This window comes from Crocuta crocuta, unplaced genomic scaffold (assembly GCF_008692635.1).
Source record: "Crocuta crocuta isolate KB4526 unplaced genomic scaffold, BGI_CrCroc_1.0 scaffold219, whole genome shotgun sequence".
NCBI lineage: Eukaryota > Metazoa > Chordata > Mammalia > Carnivora > Hyaenidae > Crocuta > Crocuta crocuta.
The window spans coordinates 2,549,205-2,572,486 of NW_027551572.1; the positions used below are offsets into that span (position 1 = coordinate 2,549,205).

Genomic DNA, 23,282 nt, shown 5'->3' on the forward strand with positions numbered 1-23,282 from the left:
CAGGAAAGTAAATCTAACAAAGCACAAAAATATATACCATGACCAAATGGTATTATTCCTAGGTATGCAAGGTTGGTTCAACATTCAAAATTCAATTAATATAATCCATCAAGTCCAAAAGTTAAAAAGAAAAGTCACATGATCATATCAATAGATGCAGAAAAATCATTTGAGAAAGTCAAACACCCATTCATGATAAAAACTCTCAGTACACTAGGAATAGAGGGGAACTTCCTGAACTTGATAAAGAATATCTATGAAAAACCTAAAGCTAAATCATACTTAATGGTAGTCAGAAACACAAAGCTTTCTCACTAAGATTAGATACAAAGCAAGGATGTCCCTTCTCATTACTTCCTTTCAAAATCCNTGCTTATAGAGCCTGACCTGGGGTTGAACTCACAAACTGTGAGATCATGACCTCAGCTGAAACCAGGTTACTTAACCAACTGAGCCAACCAGGTACCCCTAACAACCTCTTTTAGGGGATAAAAACTAGGAGATCACCTCCTAACCCATTCTATGAGACCAGAATTACCCTAATACCCAAACCATAGACATTGTAAGAAAACCATAGACCAGTATTTCTGATTAACAAAGAAGCAAAAATCCTCAACAAAATATCAGGAAAGTAAATCTAACAAAGCACAAAAATATATACCATGACCAAATGGTATTATTCCTAGGTATGCAAGGTTGGTTCAACATTCAAAATTCAATTAATATAATCCATCAAGTCCAAAAGTTAAAAAGAAAAGTCACATGATCATATCAATAGATGCAGAAAAATCATTTGAGAAAGTCAAACACCCATTCATGATAAAAACTCTCAGTACACTAGGAATAGAGGGGAACTTCCTGAACTTGATAAAGAATATCTATGAAAAACCTAAAGCTAAATCATACTTAATGGTAGTCAGAAACACAAAGCTTTCTCACTAAGATTAGATACAAAGCAAGGATGTCCCTTCTCATTACTTCCTTTCAAAATCCTACTGGAAGTGCTAGCTAATGCAATATGAAAATAAAATAAAAGGTATAGAGACTGAAAAAGAGTAAAACTTTTTTCTGGGACACCTAAATGGCTCAGTCAGTTAAGTGTCCAAATCCAGCTCAGGTCATGATCTCATGAGCTTGAGCCCTGCATCAGGCTCTCTACTGTCAATGCAGAGCCAGCTTCAGAGCCTCCGTTCCCCTTTCTTTCTGCCCCTCCCCTGCTCGCATTCTCCAATCTCCCTCCCTTCTTCAAAACTAAACATTAAAATTTTTTTCAGTGGGAATGTGTTAAAAAAAAAAAAACCTTTTTCATAAAAAATATTATTCTTCCCACATGACATGATTATCTGACGTAGAAAATTCAAAAGAATAGACAATAAGTAGTTTTTGAAAAGTTATAGAATACAAAGTTTGTACACAAAGTCAACTACTTTTCCACATACCAGCAATGAGATAGAACTTGATATTAAAAACACAATACCATTTACCTTAGCATTCCCTTAAAAATAGAACACTCAGGGACAAATCTAACAAAATATGTACAAGGTCCACATGAGGGAAACTACAAAATTCTGAAGAAAGAATTCAAAGAAGACCTAAATAAATGAAAGATATCCCATGTTCTTGAAGACTCCGTATTTTCAAGATGTCAGTTCTTTCCAACTTGATCTGTAATCTCAATCAAAACTCCAGTAACTTATTTTGTAGATATCTGTAAACTGATTCTAAAATTTACATGGAGGCAAAAGACTCTGCCAAAATTGAAAAACAAAGTTGAGGGATTGACACTACCCAACTTCAAGACTTACTATAAAACTGCAGTAATCAGGACATTGTGGTAGTCATGGAAGAACAGAAAAATAGATTAATGGAAAGAATGGAGAGGCCCAAAATATACTCTATAAAGGTGGTCATTTGATTTTTGACAAAGGAGCAAAGAAAACAGAATAGAGCAAAGGTCTTTTCAATAAATGGTGCTGGGACAGTTGGACATCCATATGCTAAGAAATGAGTCTAGACATAAACCTTACATCCGTCACAAAAATTAACTCAAAATGGATCACAGAATGCAAAATGCAAAACTATAAAACTCCTAGGTGAAAATGTAGATGACCTTGGGTACAAAGATGCTTTTTTAGATACAATAGCAAAGGCACAGTTCATAAAAGAAATAACTGATAAACTAGACTTCATTAAACTCAGAAACTTCTTCTCTGTGAAAAACAGTGTCAAGAGAATAAGACGTTTGCAAAAGATCTATCTGATAAAGGACTGTTGTCCAAAATATACAAAGAATTTAGAAAAATTCAACAATAAGAAAACAAAGGAAAAGAAAAATAGGCCAAAGACTTTAACAGAATCCTCACCAAAGAAGATATACTGATGGCAAATAGCATATGAAAAGATGTCCCACAACAAATGACATCAGTAATGAAAATGAAAACAAGATATCACTATATGCCTATTAGAATGGCCAAAATGTTGGTAAGAATATGGGGCAACAGGAGCTCTCATTCATTGCTGGTGGCAATGCAAAACGGTACAGTCACACTGGAAAGCAGTTTGGCTTTTTTTTTTTCTTTTTCTAAGAAACCAAACATACTTTTACCATACAATCCATCAACTATACTGTTTGGTATTATCCAAAAGAATTGGAAATTTATATCTACACAAAAGCTTGCACATGGATGTTTACAACAGCATTAGTTGTAACTGCCAAAACTTAGAAACACCAAGATATTCTTCAGTGGGTGAATGGATAAACAAACTGTGGAGCATACAATGTGTATTATTCATAGCTAAGGAGAATCCAATTTTAAAAGGCTATGTACTGTATGATTCCAAACATACAACATTCTGGGCAAAGCAAAACTATGGAGACAGTAAGACTATCAGTGGTTGCCAGAAGTAGGGGAGGTCAGAAAATCCCAGAGGATTTTAGGGCAATGAAAATACTCTGCATGGGGCGCTTAGGTGGCTCAGTCGGTTGGGTGTCCGACTTCGACTCAGGTCATGATCTCATAGTTCATGGGTTCAAGTCCCACATTGGGCTCTGTGCGGACAGCTCAGAGCCTGGATCCTGCTTCAGATTCGGTGTCTCCCTCTCTCTCTGCCCCTCCCCTGCTCGTGCTCTATCTCTGTCACGCAAAAATAAATAAATGTTAAATTTTTTTTTCAAAAAAAAAGAAGAAAATACTCTGTATGATACCACAATGGTAGATACAGGTCATTATAAATGTGTTCAACCACATAGACTGTACCACACCAAAAGTGAGCCATAGATGCAAACCAAGGGCTTTGGGTGATAATGACGTGTCGGTATAGGTTCACAGACTGTCACAAGTGTACCACTATGTTGGGGGATGTTGACAGTGGAGGAAGCGACGTGTATGTGGGGTCAGGAGTAAAGGAAACTTCTCTAGCTTCCTCGTAATATTGCTGTGAAACTAAAATTTCTCTAAAAAAACAAATTCTTAAAAAAAAAAAAAAAAGTCAATGAAAGACTCTCCTCTGGAGCTTCCAGAAAGGCACACAGCCCTGAGAACACCTTGGTTTTGGGCCACTGAGACCTGTATTAGACTGTTCACTTACCAAACTGGAAAATAACTAGTGCTGTTTTAAGCCACTAGGTTTGTGGTAATTTGTTATAGCAGCAATAGAGAACACACACAAAGACCAGCCAGTGAACTTGACTGGGCAGCACAGATTTCCCACTACACCACCAGTTAGCAACCATACAAATTTCACCAAGGAGAACAAAGCTTGCTAGCACTCTGAGAATCGCAAAATAAAACTTCAAGTCTATTCCAGGGAGTCTGGTTTCAGTGGGGAAAGAAAAGTTCATATGAAGAAAGCTCCCAAACTTAAATACGCTTGTTACCTTTCTAAGACTCAACATTTCCAGGAAGAAATCTTACCACTCATTATCTCCAGGGATATGGTAACTGAGAACTAAAATAACTTCGCAAACAGTCCTCAGAATTATTCAGCTCTGATCAAGAGGACAAGTCCTAAGAGACAACCTTCCCTGAGAACACGGGAGAGAATTTTTAGAATGCTAAGAGCAGCGGGTTACCTCATCAGCAGCTAGGAAGGGCGGAATATAAAAAAGGATGAGGGAGACAGCCTCTGCATAGTGACAGAAAAGATAACTTAAAATACGAGGGCGTCTGTTAAAATTTCAACCAGGGTATCAAGTAATTAACATTGACTTAAATGCCACCAAAGCTTTTTAAGGTATCCGCTACATTTGAGACATTTTCTATCCTTGCTTCTCTACTCAATGACACTAAAAAGCTCACAAGAAAGAAGCAAGAGTTCAAGGAAGATGTGAAAGTCTGTGAAATGTACCCAAGCAATTGGTCCAGCAAGGAGGATGGAATGCTCGCTGGAGGAGCACTGAGGAACTTATGAGGAGAGGGAGGAGAGAAAGGAGGCTCTCCTTTGGGGGGCTGACACTGAGGTTCTACTCCTGGTACTGACAGCAACAGGGCATGGGATATGGTGCTGCACTACTCAGAAGCTGGGAAGGCTCCCCTGAAAACATTCTGCCCCAGAGCTATAGTTACGGGTAAACTCTACAGAGGCATGCAGCTTCTACTTTTAAGCTGTCTACGGGAGCCAGGCAGACTCTGCCTAAGGAATTTTCGCCCAGAGAGGGGCCTAGAAGAAGTAGCACATCACACTGACACTTCAAAACTCACACACTGAGGGGCACCTGGGTGGCTCAGTCAGTTAAGCATCCGACTTCAAATCAGGTCACGATCTACGGTCTGTGGGCTTGAGCCCTGCGTCGGGCTCTGTGCTGGGAGCTGGAGCCTGCTTCTGATTCTGTGTCTCCCCCCCTCTCTCTGTCCCTACCTGCACATGCTCTGTCTCGCTCAAAAATAAAAATAAACATCAAAAAACAAAACTCACATACTGAGGCTTGGTCCTGAGACCTGGAGGCAGGTATGGCCAGTGGATACTGGCAACAATCCTAGAAGTAATCCAAACTGAGTATATGGGAAGGCAGGGAATGTTCCTGTAAGGGTCCTCGCTCATCAGGACTTCCTGTATCTCTCTGCCACAGAAACGGTCTCACAGTGCTTATCCCATGGAGTCACATGTATTTTTAAAAATGAAATATAGAGATTATATTCAAAATATTACCTTACTTGGGAAATTTTTATAGAGGAAGCCTACTAAAAAGTTATTTTTTTGTACACATTTCCACTATAACCTCAAAAATAAAGAGCTACAAAAAAAATCTCATGAGGCATCTTGATATTAAAAGTTTGTGAGACGTGACTTTAGTTAAGTATCATTCAGTTGGCGTTTGTGTAACACACATTCATTCAGAGTCCATCACATGCTGGACACTGTGGAAGGCTCTAAAAGCATAAAGGCAATCTATCATCTCCTCCAACAGTTATGTCCCACACAAGTCACTTCCTTTAACCCAGGGTGTTCACAGCCAACAGTCAAGAGAGAATTTCCTAAAGAATATGCACCAGAAGGAAAACATAAAGGAATGGGTGCAAAATGGAAATGAGTGTTTGCGATCTGGCATTAGTGAGCACATTATACTCAGGAATCATTCATTTGTGTGGCTTCCCAGTGCAGTGCCTTAGTTAAAAACAGAAAAACAGAAACAAACAAAAAACAAAAACAAAAACAAAAAAACACCCTGCTATAGGAACTCAAACCTAACAGATGGGGAAAGCAGTGTTAGCACTACGTATATAGTGAAATTTTCCACTGAGCCAAGAGCCACAACCAGCCGCTCGAATCCTCATGTGCTTTGACACCAGACTTAGAGGTCTCCAGGTTTCTCAAAGTCTGAGAGCATACCACCAAGGTGAAAAATCAATGCTGAAAGAGATTTTTTCGTTCTATTGGGCAGTTTTTAAACATCATTGTTTTTATACGCTGTCATACAAAANAAGTAATATGCTTCGGCACATTCAGTCAAAATATAAGGCAGCCACCTAAAAGGATTGAGTAATTTTATATTCATTGATATGAAGAGATAATAAAGACACTTCCAAATAAAGCACATTATAAAACACTGTTATGTGAAACTAAATTTTAAAAATGTTATTGTATGGCTATTTTAAGTCTACTTTAATATAAGTACAGAAAAAAAAAGTCTAGAATATTCATTAAGAAATTAATAATGATGTATCCCTGGGTAGTAAGATTATGAATGGTTTTCTTACTGTTTATTTTCTTTTGATTTTCTATATTTCTAAGATAATCATTTACCAGTTGAAAACAAAGAATTCTTTACATTCCCTGTTCCTGAAAGTCTTTGCACTCACAAACATCTTCTTACTCCACTGTCCCAAAAAAAGGTGACTTTATCTCACCATGAATGTTCTTATTAGTTTATATTCAAGTTGCTTAATGGCCCTCACCCATTTAGCTCATTCTCCCACCCAACACCCCTCCAGCAATTCTCAGTTTGTTTTCTGTATTTAAGAGTCTCTTATGGTCTGTCTCCCTCTCTGTTTTTATATTATTTTCGTTTCCCTTCCCATATGTTCATCTATTTTGTATCTTAAATTCCACATATGAGTGAAATCATATGATAGTTGTCCTTCTCTGACTTGTTTTGCTTAGCATAATACCTTCTAGTTCCATGCATGTTGTTGCAAATGGCAAGATTTCATTCTTTTTCATCGCCGAGGAGCATTCCACTGTGTGTGTGTATATATATATATGTATTATGTGTATATGTGTACATATATGTATATTATGTGTGTGTATATACATATACATACATATATATTATATATACACATATATATGTGTATGTGTATATATAATATATATGTATGTATATATAACACACCACATACTCTTTATCCATTCATTGGTTGATAGACATTTAGGCTCTTTTCATAATGTAGCTATTATTGATAGTGCTGCTATAAACATTGAGATTCATGTGCCCCTTCAAAACAGCACTCCTGTATCCTTTGGATAAATACCTAGTAGTAGAATTGCTGGGTCACAGAGTAATTCTATTTTAATTTTTTGAGGAACCTCCCACAGTTTTCCAGAGTGGCTGCACCAGTTTGAATTCACACCAGCAGTGCAAAAAAAAGGTTCCCACTTCTCTGCATCCTTGCCTATATCTGTTGTTGCCCATGTTGTTAATTTTAGATATTCTGACAGGTGTGAGGTGGTATCTCATTGTAGTTTTGATTGGTTTTTGCCTGATGATGAGTGATACTGAACATCTTTCATGTGTCTGCTAGCCATCTGGAGGTTTTCTTTGGAAAAGTGTCTGATCATGTCTTTTGCCCATTTCTTCACTGGATTATTTGTTTTTTGGGTGTTGAGTTTGATTAGTTGTTTATAGACTGGATACTATCCCTGTATCTGATACGTCATTGGCAAATATCTTCTCCCATTTGGTTGGTTGCCTTTTAGTTTTACTGATTGTTTCCTTTGCTGTGCAGAAGTCTTTGTCTTGATAAGGTCCTAATAGTTCATTTTTGCTTTTGTTTCCCTTGCCTCTGGAGATATGTCAAGTAAGAAAGAGATATGTCAAGGTCAAAGAGGTTGTTGCCTGTTTTCTCCTCTAGGATTTTGATGGCTTCCTGTCTTATGTTTAGGTCTTTCATCCCTTTTGAGTTTATTTTTGTGTATGGTGTAAGAGAGTGGTCCAGGTGCATTCTTCTGGATGTTGCTGTCCAGTTCTCCCAACACCATTTGCTAAAGAGACTGTCTTTTTTCCATTGAATACTTTTTCCTGCTTTGTCAAAGATTAATCAGTCATACATTTCTGGGTCCACTTCTGAATTTTCTACTCTATTCATTGATCTGTGTGCCTGTTTTTGTGCCAGTACCAAACTATCTTGATGATTAGAGCTTCATAATACAGCTTGAAGGATGCCCCAGCTTTGGTTTTCTTTTTCAGAATTGCTTTGGCTATCTGTGGTCTTTTCTGATTCCATACAAATTCAGAATTGTTTGTTCTAGTTCTGTGAAGAATGCTGGTGTTATTTTGATAGGGATTGCAATGAATATGTAGATTGCTTTGGGTAGTGTAGATATTTTAACAATATTTGTTCTTCCAGTCCATGAACATGGAATGTTTTTCCATTTTTTGGTGTCTTCTTCAATTTCTTTCATAAACTTTCTATAGTTTTCACTTTATAGATTTTTCAGCTCTTTTGTTAGGTTTATTCCTAGGTACTTTATGGGTTTGGGTGCAACTGTAAATGGGACTGATTCCTTCTCTTTCTGTTGCTTTATTATTAGTGCATAGAAATGCAACTGATTTCTGTACATTGATTTTATATCCTGCAATTTTGCTGAATTCATCTATCAGTTCTGGCAGGTTTTTAGTGGAATTTTTTGGGTTTTCCACATAAAGTACCATGTCATCTGCAAAGAGTGAAAGTTTGACTTCATCCTTCCTGATCTGGATGCCTTTTATTTCTTTGTGTTGTCTAATTGCTGAGGCTAGGACTTCAAACATTGTTGAATAACAGAGGTGAGAGTGGACAACCTTGTCACATTCCTGACTTTAGAGGGAAAGCTCTCAGTTTTTCCCCACTGAGGATGATATTAGCGGTGGGTCTTCATATATGGCCTTTATGACCTTGAGGTATGATCCTTTTATCCCCACTTTTCTTGAGAGTTTTTATCAAGAAAGGATACTGTATTTTGTCAAGTACTCTTTCAGCATCTATTGAGAGGATCATGTGGTTATTATCCTTTCTTTTATTAATGTGATGTAACACGTTGATTGATTTGCAGATATTGAATCAGCCCTGCATCCCAGGAATACATCCCACTTGATCATAGTGAAAAATTCTTTTAATGTATTGCTGGATCTGGGTTGCTAGTATCCTGTTGAGAAATTTTGCATCCATGTTCATCAGGGAAAGTGGTCTGTAGTTCTCCTTTTTACTGTCTTTGGTTTTGGAATCAAGGTAATGCTGGCCTCAGAGAATGAGTATGGAAGTTTTCCTTCCATTTCTATTGTTTGAAACTGCTTCAAAAGAATAGATGTTAACTCTTTTTTAAAATTTTGTATAATTCCATTAGAAAGCCACCTGGCCCTAGACTCTTGTTTGTTAGGGGATTTTTGATTACTGATTCAATTTCCTTACTGGTTATGGGTCTGTTCAAATTTTCTATTTCTTCCTGTTTCAGTTTTGGTAAGTTACATGTTTCTAGGAGTTTGTTCATTTCTTCCAGATTGCCCAGTTTGTTGGTCTGTAATAGCTAATAGTAGTTTCTTATTGTATTGCTGCAGTGTTGGTTGTGATCTCTCCTTTTTAAGTCATGATTTTATTTATTTGGGTCCCTTCCTTTTTCTTTTTGATCATTCTGGCTAGGAGTTTATCAATTTTGTTAATTCTTTCAAAGAACCAGCTTCTGGTTTCATTTATCTATTCTATTTCTTTTATTTCAAAACCATTGATTTCTGCTCTAACCTTTATTTATTTGTTGTTCTTTATTTGCTCTTCTTTTTCCAGCTCTTTTAGTTATAAGGTTAATTTATGTATTCGAGACCTTTCTTCCTTCTTTAGGAAGGCCTGGATTACTTCCCTCTTATGACTGCCTTTGCTGCATCCCAGAGGTTTTGGGCTGTGGTGTTACCATTTTCATTGCCTCCATGTACTTTTTAATTTCCTTTTAAATTTCTTGGTTAACCCATTCATTCTCTAGTAGGATGTGTCCTTTAATCTCCAAGTAATCATGGTCTTTCCAAATCTTTTCTTGTGGTTGATGTTGAGTTTCATAGCATTGTGGTCTGAAAACATGCAAGGTATGATCTTGATCTTTTTGTAGTTATTGAGGGCTGATCTGTGATCCAGGATGTGATCTATTCTGGAGAATATTCTATATGCACATGAGAAGAATGTGTATTCTTCTGGTTTAGGATGAAATGTTCTGAATATACCTGTTAAGTCCATCCAGTCCAGTCCGCCATTCAAAGGTATTGTTTCCTTGCTGATTTTCTGCTTAGATGATCTGTCCGTTGCTGTAAGCATGGTGTTGAAGTCTCCTACAATTATAGTATTATTATCAATGAGTTTTTTAGGTTTGTAATTATTTCTATATTTGGGTGTTTCCACGTTGGGTACATAAACATTTATAATTGTTAGATCTTCTTGGTGGATAGACCCCTTAATTTTGATATAATGCCCTTCTTCATCTCTTGTTACAGTCTTTGTTTTAAAATCTAGTTTGTCTGATATAAGCTGGCTACCCCAGCTTTCTTTGGACAACCATTAGCATGATAGATGGCTCTCCATTCCCTTAATTTGAATTTGCAGGTGTCTGTAGGTCTAAAATGGGTCTCTTGTAAGCAGCATCTAGATGTGTTTTGTTTTCTTATCCATTGTTCTTTGACTGGTGCATCTAGTCCATTAACGTTTAGAGTGAGTAGAGTTGATGTTTCTGGTGGTGTTCTCTGGTCCTTTCTAGTCTTTGCTGCTTTTGGTCTTTTTTTCTATTTTGTCTCTTCTCCACTCAGAGTCTCTCTTTTAAAATCTCTTGCAGGGTTGGTTTAGTGGTCATTAATTCCTTTAGCTTTTGTTGGTCTTGGAACCTCTTTATCTTTCCTATTCTCAAAGACTGCCTTGCTGGATAAAGAACTGTTGGCTGCATACTCTTCTGATTCAGCATGTTGAATATACCTTGCCACTCCTTTCTGGCCTGCCAACTTTCTGTGGATAGGTCTGATTCAAACTGATCTGTCTTCTCTTATAGGTTAAGGACTTCTTTTTCCCTTGCTGCTTTCATAATTCGTTCCTTGTCTGTGTTATTTTGTGAATTTGACTATGATATGCCTTGGTGATGGGTCAGTTTTTGTTCAATGTAAAGGGAGTTCTCTGTGTCTCTTGGATTTCGATGTCTGTGTCCTTTCCCAGATTAGGAAAGTTTTCCACTGTAAGTTGCTCACATAAACCTTCTACTCCTTTTTCTCTCTCTTCATCTTCTAGGACTCCTATGATTTAGATGTTATTCCTTTTTAATAAGTCACTAATTTAAGTCTTGTATTGTGCTCTTTTGCTTGTGATCAAGCACTCATGATGAAGCAACCCTCTTTTGTCTTAGGCCTCCATTTACTCCCCGTGTACGTGTCTAAGCCATCTGCCTTGCCAGGTAACACCTTAACTCCAGAGTTTTAACTCAGATCGGGTTATGTTTCAAAATCCTACACTTCAGAGACTCCTGTGGCTTGAACTTGTGCCAGCTCTCTGGGGGAGGGTCTTGCTGAGCAATGGTCAGGTGCTGGCTTGCCCCAGAAAATGTTCATGCAATCGCATAGCCACAGAGTTTCAGAGATTATGGTAAACCACAACACACTGCCAGTGCCAGGTTTTACCACACTCTGGTGTCTTTGTCCCCACACCAGCAGATGTGGCTGCTCTCTGGGGTCCACTGGGACCTTTGCCTTTGGTGAGGCCATATGACTTTTACCAGATGCTCTCCAAGGAGTGGAACTACTTCACCCCATGTGGTACACGGACTCCTCAGACCGTACTGCCTGCTTCTGGGGATTCACCCTACTTTTTCACCAGAGCACCACCAGGTTCTGAGCTCCAAAAGTTCAGACTCTGTGCTCTGCTGTTTATAGAATCCCGGTGGTATTGAAACCTTTTCCTTTCTTCCCACCCATCAGTGGTTTTGGGGAACAGATTTCCCGTTCAGTCCCCTGTGAGTGTTTTTACTCTTTTTCTCTCTTTCTCTCCAGCTACTTTTGGAGGAGTGTTTGTCCTGCACTCTCCTGATGTGCTGCACTCTCCCCCTTTCTCTTTCCTCTCTCCACAAAAGCAGCTCCCTATCCTTAGCAGCTCTTCTCTCCCCCAGTTCACCTCTCCACTATGTGTTCCTGCTGAGTTCTGAGGTTCAGGTTATGCAGATTGTTGTATTAATCCTCAGATAAATATCTAAGGTGTGCAAGATGGTTTCATGCTGATCCAGCTGTGTTTCAGGGATGAGACAAGTTCAGGGTCTCCATGCTGCTCTGCCATCTTAACTCCTCAGGCTATTTTCTCACCACAAATGCTTTTAATTCTTCTACTTTGTTTTCCTTACATTACGAAATTTTTCTCAACATAAATCTTCCTTCCTTTAGCACATTTACCAGCAGAAGGATTTCATATATGCCAAACGCCTACATCCTACATCACCCCAAATTACCTATCCTTATACCAATTCCCGCTTCATACCACTGGATTAACACCAGAAGACCCCTTCTCCAGACTGCATGTATTAGCTCTGTGAGAGCCGAAAATTTACTCAACATCTCCCATCTCTCTTTTTCATCAGTGGGCAGCAAACACAGGATAAAAGGAAAAATGAAAACAGGCACGTGATGTGACAGTGCTTTTGAAATTATAAAACTGCTATTTGCATCATCATTTCTAAAACATTTTTCAGGTACTCCTGTCACAACATTTAATGATGAGTTAATCAGGAAACATTATTAAAAAAATATTTACATGAAATGTTCGTAAGAGGACAGGTGAATATAAACCATTCTAAGAGCACATGAGTTTCTTACTGCACTCAAAAATAGAACTGAATAGAGCATGGCCACAGGATTAAGTGGAGAAGAGCAAAGACCAGCCTGTTAAACAGTCCTAGGTTCAAGACCAGGTCTGCTTCTTCTGAGATGTGTAGTATTGAACAAATTACCTCCATGGCTTTAGCCTTCATCTCCTCATCTGTGAAATGTCAGTAACAGCAGGATTGAAGTTGTGGAGGTTTTATGATGATAAATAAGACAAGTGCTCATCTCAGTGCCTGGTACACAGTAGGATCTTCATCTTGAAGAATGTCACTGACAAGAAAGCTAAGATGTGCAGCAATGACTTCAATTCTCAGAGGAAAGGAATTTACCATAGAGAACATTCAAAAAATTAAGTAAAATGCCAAATATTTTTAACATTAAAGAACTATATTTCTAATAACTTGGTGCCCAACATAATAATACATACCACTCTGCGAAACAACAAGTGCAGTTTTGCCAGAAATAATTTAAGTCTTTTAAGGCCTTTACTGAAGACCACAGCCTAACATTGCCCCTGGATGCAACTTAACCATTACTCTTCTCAAAATTTGGATGTTGAAAAAAAATAAACACTGGTTACCACGGGAACAAGTAACCCAAAGATAACATTTGAGAAAAGGGCTCTCACCTTCCATTAACTACCCATAGTTCTTCTTTTCATCTATCTTCTTACTGCCTTTATCACTTTCTACCTCGTATTAGAGTCATTTGAGCAGGGTCTGATCTCTCTGCCTACACGGTAAGCTCTTTGAGTGCAGAAACCCCGTCTTATTCATCTTAGGATTTTCAACAAAGCCTTGCACAAAGAAAGCCATAAATAAGCAGTCTGTTGAGGGAGGGGGGGAAATGCATCTGATAGCACTGCCACAATTGAACACTACACCTACACTATTTAACCTTTTGAGGAAAATTAATCAAGCTTCCCATCCACTTGACTAGTAAAAATTATGCAATTAACCCAATTTTATAGGCTAGAGAAGGATTTAAGAATTCTAATTCCTCCTGAATGATAATAACATGGAATTAGAACTCAGACATATGGATGTTAAAGTAGTGATCAACAATGTTTTTATCAGCTTCATCTTTATGAAATTATGATATACTAAAAGTCTATACCAATAGTTAAGTTCATCTTCGAATAGAGAAATTAAAATATGAAATTATGATTTACTAAAAGTCTATACCAATAGTTAAGTTCATCTTCTAATACAGAAATTACACTATTAGGTCAAATTAGGCAATATTGTCATGTTAAGGGATTTTGTTACAATAAATATCCTACTCTACAGATCATCTTTCCCTACGAGCAGGAAAGCAGTTTTGTTAGTCTGAGGTATTTAATTGGCCCATCAAGGTCTAATGATAATGCCACCTAATAACAAGGTAAATTCATTATGAGCAAATTGATGGGTCTAACATACTAGAGCATCTACGTATGACAACTGTCACAGTCATCTTCAACAAAGCGTTAAATGTAATCCATAGGGCTGAGCTGTCAAAGTATGAACAGCATCTGACACAAAGGAATTAACAATTTAACTGATAAGTTTATCATTTTCCAAATCACTGAGCCTGGGTCTCAAAAACACATGTTTATGTCAAATACATGGCTATTCTATTTTATGAAAAATCTACCAATAGCAAAATATTTGTACAATGTTCACCTCAAATCAGAAATTATAGTACTATCTATTGACAGTATATAAATTATGAGATGGCCCACTTAACATTTTTCTCTAAGATGTGTTTAAGATTTCCTTATGTTGTACCTTGATATTCAAGTTTTGTTACAATATACATCTGCAATATACACATGTATGTATAATATTATACACTTACGTATATATGGTATACATATATACAACTGGCAAAAAAGTTGCCAAAAGAAACATTTGCATAAAAGTACACAAAAGAAAAAAGAAAAATCTACATTTTCACTATCACTAGCTTTTAACATTGAGACCTAGGGTCTAATCCCTTTTCTCTAGACTTATAAATAACAGGTCAGTTTTAAGAATAAGGTAAAAGCAAAAGTATATTTTTTTCAAGGAAGAAATTAGTCTTTGCCTCTTCGGCCTTTTGCCTATGATCACCAGAAATGAATAATGAAGAAACAAATATATTACTTGTAGCTATCATGTATTTGTCTTTTGTTATAGAAAGTGACATTTTGAAAAGTAAAATATTACCCAGTTTCCTACTTATAGAATAAAGGGGGGGCTAACCTGGCGTCTCGGAACTAGGGGTTGGAGGAGGGAGAAAGAAACCACATTCCTAGCAGGTAAATCTATAAAATGCTATGTCACAAAGAAAGTCAGAATGACCTTTTCCAAGCGGTAAGAGGGCAGTTACCCATACGGCATTAGGTAAGGACTGATGAAAGGCCGGTTTGAACTCAAGTCTCTACCCACTAGCCTGTGGAGCACATTAAACACAAATGTTATGCCCAGATGGCCACAGGGAATAAGGAGGGACAAGCACACGATTTCCCAATACCTGACAGCCGCACATGGTCTAGACCAGTGATCTGCAAAGGCAGAGTGAGGGTATATTTTTGTTGTATGTTTTTATTTACATATATGTACACACATCAAATTCTCACTGTGGAAAGGAATGAGAAAGACACAAAAGAAGATGTGGATTTTCTAATCAAATAAACACTGGCTAGAACAATCTTTCCAGCTTCCTCTCATACAGGCTGGTTTAGGAGGCAGTTTAACTGGGCCCAGAAAGGAAACAAGTTATTTCGAGTAGATTTCAAATGGGGAACAGGGAATGAAGAAATTGTATGGCAGGGACCAACACTGGGTGTCAGGGCTTTGATTCTTGAGGGGCATGTAACTTTGGAGGTTTCTAAGAGAAGGCAGGTGGACCTCTGAGGGAGTGCTGGCTGCCGGCGTGAGAGGAGGGCAGGCGGCTGCCACCTTGTGCACAGGAGATCACTGAGGGCGACTCAATGACCTATATTTGTTTATGATTTAATAGTGATTCTTAAACAGACTCCTCTAAGAATGTTTTTAAATGTTTTGCTTCTGTGTCAATTATAACCACACACACAGGCACACAGAGTTATATTCTGGGACATCAAGATTAAGCTCATCTCAGAGATGGAGCTACCAGCTCCACTTGAAAGTCACAATCACTAACTTGAAGTGATCGCTGGCGCAGCCTGCCCACCCCACTGCACTTCCCAGGTAAATGTACTCTCCAGCTCTCCTACACAATGATTTCCTTCATCTCTGAAGCCCCAAACATCTTCTCCTTCCTCACTCTCAACTGATCACACTCCCTGTTTTACTGAGAAAATATAAACAACAGAAGACTTCCACCTTCCCACACCCAAACACACCAACCTCCTTGCACATCTGCCCACCCTTCTGCCTCTGGGGCTGTGTTGTCCAGCAGGTGACTTCTCCATACTTCTGACTAAGACTGATGTCTACATGGATGCCTAGGTATCAGCCCTTCCTACCCATTTGAGGACACCAGTCTCACAATGTCCTCTCTCTAATTCCATGTTTCCTTCTCTACTGGATCATTCCCACTAACTTATAAATAATACCTTTTTAAAAAACAACTCCTGGGGGCACCTGGAGGGGTCCAGTCGGTTAAGCGTCCAGTTTCAGCTCAGGTCATGATCTCATGGTTTCTGGGTTTGAGCCTTGCATAAAGCTCTGTGCTGGGCTCAGAGCCTGGAGCCTGCTTCAGATTCTATATCTCCCTCTCGCTCTCTCTCTCTCTGCCCCTCCCCTGTTCACAGTCTGTCTTTCTCAAAAATAGATATACATATTTAAAAAAACGCCCTTCACTCCATATTTTCATTGGGCTATCACCCTATTTCTTTGTTTGCCTATAGAGTAACTTTTTGTCAAGAGCTGTCTGTACTAACAAGTAACCTATTCTGCTATCTGGTGTTCTCTCTTGCCACTCCGTCCTGAATCTGGTTCAGACAGGCTTTTGTCTCCAACATTCCACTGAAACAACTCTTGCCAAGGTCAAGAACATGCTCTTAATTTTAGTAACATTTTTAAAATGGATCTTTTTATGATATCCCTCTGTAAAAATCAGTAAAGTCAATAGGATTTGTTTCTGGTTAAACAACTATACCAAAAAATACTAGTTAATTATTGAAAGCCATGCAGAAAGAGAGTGGTTTCTAACAGATGCCAGAAGACTGTTCTATTTAAACTGTTGAACATGTAAAATCAATGTTGTGGATAAAGATGTTAAGACAGGTTCATCACATTGGCAAGTGACATGTATCCAAACACTGTAACTAATATGACACACTGACAATCATAAGTGAAATGTATGGAGGGGGGAAGCAATGGGTCAAAACCAACAGGTTCACGATTATAGTGACAAATGTTAAGACATACTGAATGAGGCTGAAAACACAAGTTGCAATTCCAATTAGGCTTGACAGCCTTCCAAGAGGGAGAAACAAAATCAGAGCTTTTGTTTGGCTGTTAGATCATGCCAAACAAGTGCACGGTCATCGAAGTGCACAGCTATTTCAAAAAGTAATGAAAATTTGGGTTGATTTAGGAGAAATACTGAGTATAAACAGGAAAATAAAAAATCATATAATCCTGCTACTGTATTCCAGGCTGTTAAGGCCACGTCTGGAGCCTGCATTTAAATATGGGTGCTACAACATTAAACCAGAAAACAACTCCATGAAAAAAGTTCTGAGGTCAAATGGGCTGTAGAGTAAACCAAGTTATACTCTTTCCCAGCAGAACATCTTGGAAACTTTCATATTCCTTGTGATTTCCAAAATAAAGTGTGTGTTTGTGTGTGTGTGTGTGTGTGTGTGTGTGGTGTACACAGATACATGGACACTAAGCATTGTGTCTTAGCTCATTTGAATGTAGAACCCTTTCTTCATTAAGATCATATAGGATAGGGATCTAAGCCACAAACTCTGGAAAAAACCACCCAAAGCCATGAAAAAAAGGAACAAAAGCAGGTACAGGCTAAATGTCAATAAAGGTGAACAGCCAGAATTGTAAGAAGGATATAGAACTGTATTATGAGAAGCAAGGTTACTTGCACTGTTTTGCCTAGGAAAAAGGAACAAGCCTTGTTAAAAAAAAACAAAAACAAAAACCAAAAACCAAAAACAACAACACCCACAAAAAACCCAAATGGCTCTCAGAAAAACAAGGGAATGCACTTGTTGTATCTTGTTCTAGTACCTAGAGCAAAACTGAATCTGGAGCTACAGCTCAGGAATATGTGTGCATTTTAAAACATTCTCCAGTAGACTTTTATACAGAGACCCTGATATCTGCTCTAAAGGCCAGAATTTGAGCCCATGGGAGCCCAGAACAGGAAGATCAGATGGATCTCAGAGAAGAAGACAGAACCATAACAAAGCATTTTAGCATGATAGGAGTGATCCACGGAAAAAGAGTGGAAGTATGCACAGAAGCTAACTAAATATCTAGTGTACCACAGAAGAAAACATTCCTGCTTATGTAAAGTAGGGGACTGGATAGCTGCACTCTGAAGGTCACTCCCAACACCGTGCACTCAAGTGGGCTGGAAAGTAACCTCCACAGTCTCACTCATGACTGTATCTCAGGAATCAACAGGGAGCCTGGGACAGTGGTTGTACCATACATATCAGTGGAATGAATAAAAAGACATGAACAAGTGAAAAATTGACGAAAATAGTACCTGGTTCCAAAGTCAAATAAAAAAGGAATGGGCTATTTCATCCCTTGGAGAGCAATATATTTAATTGTGAATCATAATCACAGATACTTCCAAATATAAGGAAAATAGTCTTGTAATAATTTCACTTCTTGACCAGGAAATCATCTCTGAATTAAATCACACCATGCCTTATTGTGCAGCTCCCCTGGTTAAGTGTGTGAAAACACACTACAGATTGTAAATGACCAGCACAAGTTAAGGGGTGATTATGGCGACGATTATCCACCCTGACAGTCTGAGAGAACTCACAGCGGTGGAAACTAACCTTGAAAATGAATCTGCTTTTTATAGCCACAGCTCCGAAAATGGTCCATCAGCCATGTGCTTTATTTGTTTAATTGTCAAAGGAGAACATATGTGTAACTTATTTTAAAACACCTTCAAAAATGCGACAGTATTCTGATTGACCTGGTAAATTATGCTGTTTATTATAATTAAGTGGAAGCAAATATGCTTTAAGACACCACATTCTTAATAAAGAATGTACATCTCACGATGGACCTCAACATTAAAAATCTATGACACAGAAAGAACTTTTCATTCATTAGATACAAAGTCTACACTGTCAGGTACCATATTTGTATCCATTTCTTAGAAGACAGAGGCTTCTTTCAAAATACATCTGTCATTTCTCCACAGTAGCTGATCAAACCTGCCACTGAAAAATGTTCTGAACAGGCAACTTGTAGTACAAGCGTGGTTTATTTCTGTCAGAGACTGACTGCCGAAGTGTGAAAGAAACTCATTAAAAATCTCTTACTGTGATCTTACATTGTAAAAAAAAAAAAAAAAAAAAAATTAAGGAAAAAAAGCCCAACAAAGAAAAGGCAAGGGAAAAAAAACTTAATGAAGGGTATACTGAGCCTGCAGACACACTCAAATGGGGCTTTCTTTCTTATTCTTTTTTAGTAAGCAATTAGAAAAAGACCCATTAGTCCTGGGAATACAGCATACACTAGCTGTTTGTGGAAATCAAATAAGTTAACAATTTTATTCTATGCTAATATCATGAAAAGTTAATGAAGGAGATGGGAATATTGTGCTATAGGGAAAGCAATACAAAATAAACAATATTATTTACCTTAATCTTAAAACGAGGTTCACAGCGCAAGAAGCTTCTCTATAGTCTTCGCTAGCGTTGGGTAGGCCCTTTAAAAACAAAACCACAAACACTGTTATAAACTTGGAAAAGCAAATGAATAAAATCATGATATCCCTTGATTCACATGACCCTTTCTAGAAATTTCAAAACTAGGTCTTTACACAGGGCAGGTCCTGTTTGGCCACAATAATACCCCTATGTGAAGACTGGAATGATGCTTAATTCCCATCACAATTGGAGATCCAAACGTTTCAAACAGAAAACCTCAATGGTTGGGTGGGTCCTATGAACAACTGGCATCAGCTGCAGCAAGTCCAAAGAAGGGTCAGCCATCTTAAAGGAGCATCTTGCAACCCGAGACAATGACCACACCCATTGGGATTTGCTGATGCACAAAGGTTGGGCACCTTAAACCTCAGGATGCAAAGGAAGGTGGAATCTGGTAGATGGGGTCATTGTTTATCTTCCCTGCGTTTCTCACCTAGAACCGATTTCCATAGCTATAAATCATCAACCACAAATGCCTCTACTCCATAGCTCCTCCCTACTCTTACAGATCCTTGGACATGAGCAGACCTTCTCGCTGGAGTTAGACAAAACAGAGATTTTGGATCAAGACTTGGCTCTGCCACTGACCAGACACGCAACCATGAGCAAGTCATTCTCTGAACCTATTTTCCCCACTTATAAAATGAGGATAATGCCTGTCTCAAAAGTTTGCTGGAAGAAGAAATATGTGAAAACAACTCATCAACTATGTGTTATGTAATACTAGTTTATCCTAGTCCCCTGTCCTGTTTCCCTTATTCTACTCACCTCCTGACAAATTATTATTCCTCACATGCCTTTTGTAATTCAACCAGTCCCTGGAGTTTATCTCAAGACGTTTTACGGAGTTGCGTGATATGGAGTAAAACGACCTAAACTGAATCCTGGTGGTCTTTAACCCATTAAATGACCTTGCATGAGCCACTTAACTTCTGCAAGCCTATGCTTCCTCAGCTATAAAATAAGGGCCAAGGACTAGTTGTCTGACCTCAAAACAGGCTTCCTACAACCATGAAATTCCATTATTCTCGCCTCAGTATAAAGTTGTTTTCCTAAAACACACAATAGGTAGGATAAAAATGAATTTATTAATGGATGTGCAGATTTGAGGGACAAAGCTGTGATCCTAAGGCTGGTGAGGCTTGATAGTATAATGACTTTGAGAGCAAAAAGGCTTGCTTATCAATTAGACAGTGAAGCAAAAATGGGGGCCTGCACTCTGGTTCTACGTCCATGCCCCAGCCCTGCACTGCTCAGCAACCTTCATCAGCACCCAACACAACTCACGGTGCATGTTTTCTGCCATATAACTTTTAGTATAAATGCATTTCACAGACAGTGGATTTTTATTTTCACAAGTTGTAGAGATAAATTGGCCCATAAAATTCAACAATAAAAAAATTATGAATACAGGGTATAGAAATCCAATCAGAAACCAAAAAGAAAAAAGTATCAATTAACTATACTGTTTTACAGCTAGAATCTAACCGAATGGGGAGTCATTTTCTTTCCACAGTACCAACAATTTCAGAAGCAGACTGGTAATCAATCCTTGCCCTTGAACCTATCATTTAAAGGTTGGGGATCCTGATAATCATGGTCAACAGTAACGGTACTCTTTTCTCCATACCTATAAAAAAAAAAAAAGAGAGTTTACAAGCCCTCGATTTTGATGGACTGCCCCAAAACTGTCTATCTTCCTAAAATGTTGGTTTTTCTAAAAACAGGTCTACAAATCGTCTCAAACATAAAGGACTGGTGGAGAAACATACCTGAGGATCCTGCACAGAAAGGGACCGTATTTGCTCAGGTATACTGCTGGCATTCACCGCCATCTGTTAAGAGAGCCACCATTACAGCACTTAAGGAAACCAAAATGAGACATTAAGGTCAGTGTGGTTACATTAAGTCCCAATTATCAGAGACAATTTTAACATAAGTAATTTTAAAGCAGTGTCTCCCTAAGTGTGGTCCTTTGATGATGTGCATAGGAATCACCTAGGACACATGGTAAAGATTCCTGGGCCCACCTAGGCTAGGAGTCAGAATTTCAGAGACAGGTGTGAATGTGTATCTTTAACAAGTGCCCTGGGTGATCCTGATGCTTTCAGAGAGCCACTGAGCTAAAGTGAAAAGGCACGGACTATTGGATATTTTAAATTTGATAAATATGATAACAGAAAGATGCTCTAGAATCATTTTTTTCCTGTCACACAATTTCTATAGGTCTTATATCTATATGACATAGCCCAACGTTAAAGGTCCCCAATGGAAGGATGTTAGGATTAATAACCTTTAATCATTACTTTGATTTATTCACTGGCTTTAAAATACGTAAGTAGTTGGGCTTTTAAAACACATTTCCCCAAAAGAAAAGCCAGAAAAACAGGTTATAATTTTTTCTCAAAGTTGGAAATCCAACCCTAATGTGATACCAAAAGTATTTCTGCCTTGATCCCTACTTTTTGTGACTTCTGCCCTTGGATAAAACTTGAAAGATCAGAAAATAAAACTAGAAGAGGAGCAGCAATGAAAATGAAAAAAAAAAAAACCCGTATTATTTTCTAAACTTACTATCAATTCTAAAACAATCAGAAGTCATCAGAAATTTTTTGTGGTGAGTTTTCTAGTTTAAGACCTTGAAATTGTTACTCTGTATGCTTCCTCAAAACTAACTATGTTAGTAATGAAATAACAAGCAGAAGTGTATTGACATTTGGAATTTTGAGATGCATCAAAAAATGAAGGCAGACTGATGAATGAACAGATGTGCACATGATAAACCAAGTATAGCAATGGTAGGATCTAAGTATAGGTACGTAGATGTTCGCTGTAAAATACTTCTAACATTGCTATATTTTTGAAAAATTTCATAAAATGTTGGGGGCATAGGACTGTGTAAGAAGAACAAACAACCTGTATTCTTTAACCAGCCAGAGGACCAAGGCCTATACCAAATGATCTTTCGTGAAGAATCTTTCAGGCTGACTGATCCTATAATCTCAATTAAGGTTTGAGATATAACCAAAAACCACATCGGCACTTGCAGATTATCCTACCTCTAGTCAAAGGACTACTGTAAACTGAAAAAGCTTAATGGCATTTACTAGAGATGAAAACTTGTCTTCCTCTGTGGGAGGTCCCATCTCCTGCTCTGCTCCCTTATTTCTGGGCCATCATCAGGATGGAGAGCTAGCCACCCACATGGGGGGCTGGATCCCCAAGCACCCTGTGCTAACTCACTCTATATGTGCAATCCTGCATTCAAAGAAGGGACCAGCCTCTGACTCTCACCAGTGCACAAGCAATCTGGGAAAATATGGAGAGATTCACAAGCGGGATGGAGAGAGAAGTTCCCTATACAAAAAACCTTCCTTTGCAACCAATTAGAATCCCCCAAAGTTCACCATTATGAATCTCATCCTACCAGATCAGCTTATGCCTTTTGGAGCTGCTTTTTTTTTTTTTTTTTTTTTTTTTTTTTTTTTTGAGAGAGAGCATGCAAGCAGGGAGAGGGGAGGAGGGAGAGACAGAATCTTAAGCAGGCTCTATGCTCAGAGCAGAGCCTGATGTGGGGCCTGGTCCCACAACCTTGGAATCCTGACTTGAGCTGAAATCAAGAGTCGGATGCTCAACCCACTGAGCCATCCAGGTGCCCCAATGAGCATACATTTTTAAATATAAAAGCTTACAAGAAAGCTAACATATTAAGCAGGTGTTATTCATCACAGTATAATATAAATTTGCCTACTGGGTTTTTGTTTTGTTTTGTTTATGCTTTTAAACAGTTTGTTATAAGAAGTGCATTCAAGGGAAGCCTGGGTGGCTCAGTCGGTTAAGCATCTGACTTGATTTGAGCTCAGGTCATAATCTCACAGTTCA

At 38.3% G+C, this 23,282-nt stretch overlaps 1 protein-coding gene across 1 annotated transcript in view; it reads right to left on the reverse strand.

The window, feature by feature from the left end:
* Positions 1-23,282, reverse strand: part of STK39 (serine/threonine kinase 39) — a 258,475-nt gene that overhangs the window by 101,152 nt on the left and 134,041 nt on the right. The window contains exons 14-15 of the mRNA XM_077751175.1: positions 21,173-21,235; positions 19,332-19,399 (exon numbers count right to left, since the gene is read on the reverse strand). Of these exons, the coding sequence (XP_077607301.1) occupies positions 19,332-19,399; positions 21,173-21,235 (131 nt within the window). The remainder of the gene's footprint in view (positions 1-19,331; positions 19,400-21,172; positions 21,236-23,282) is intronic.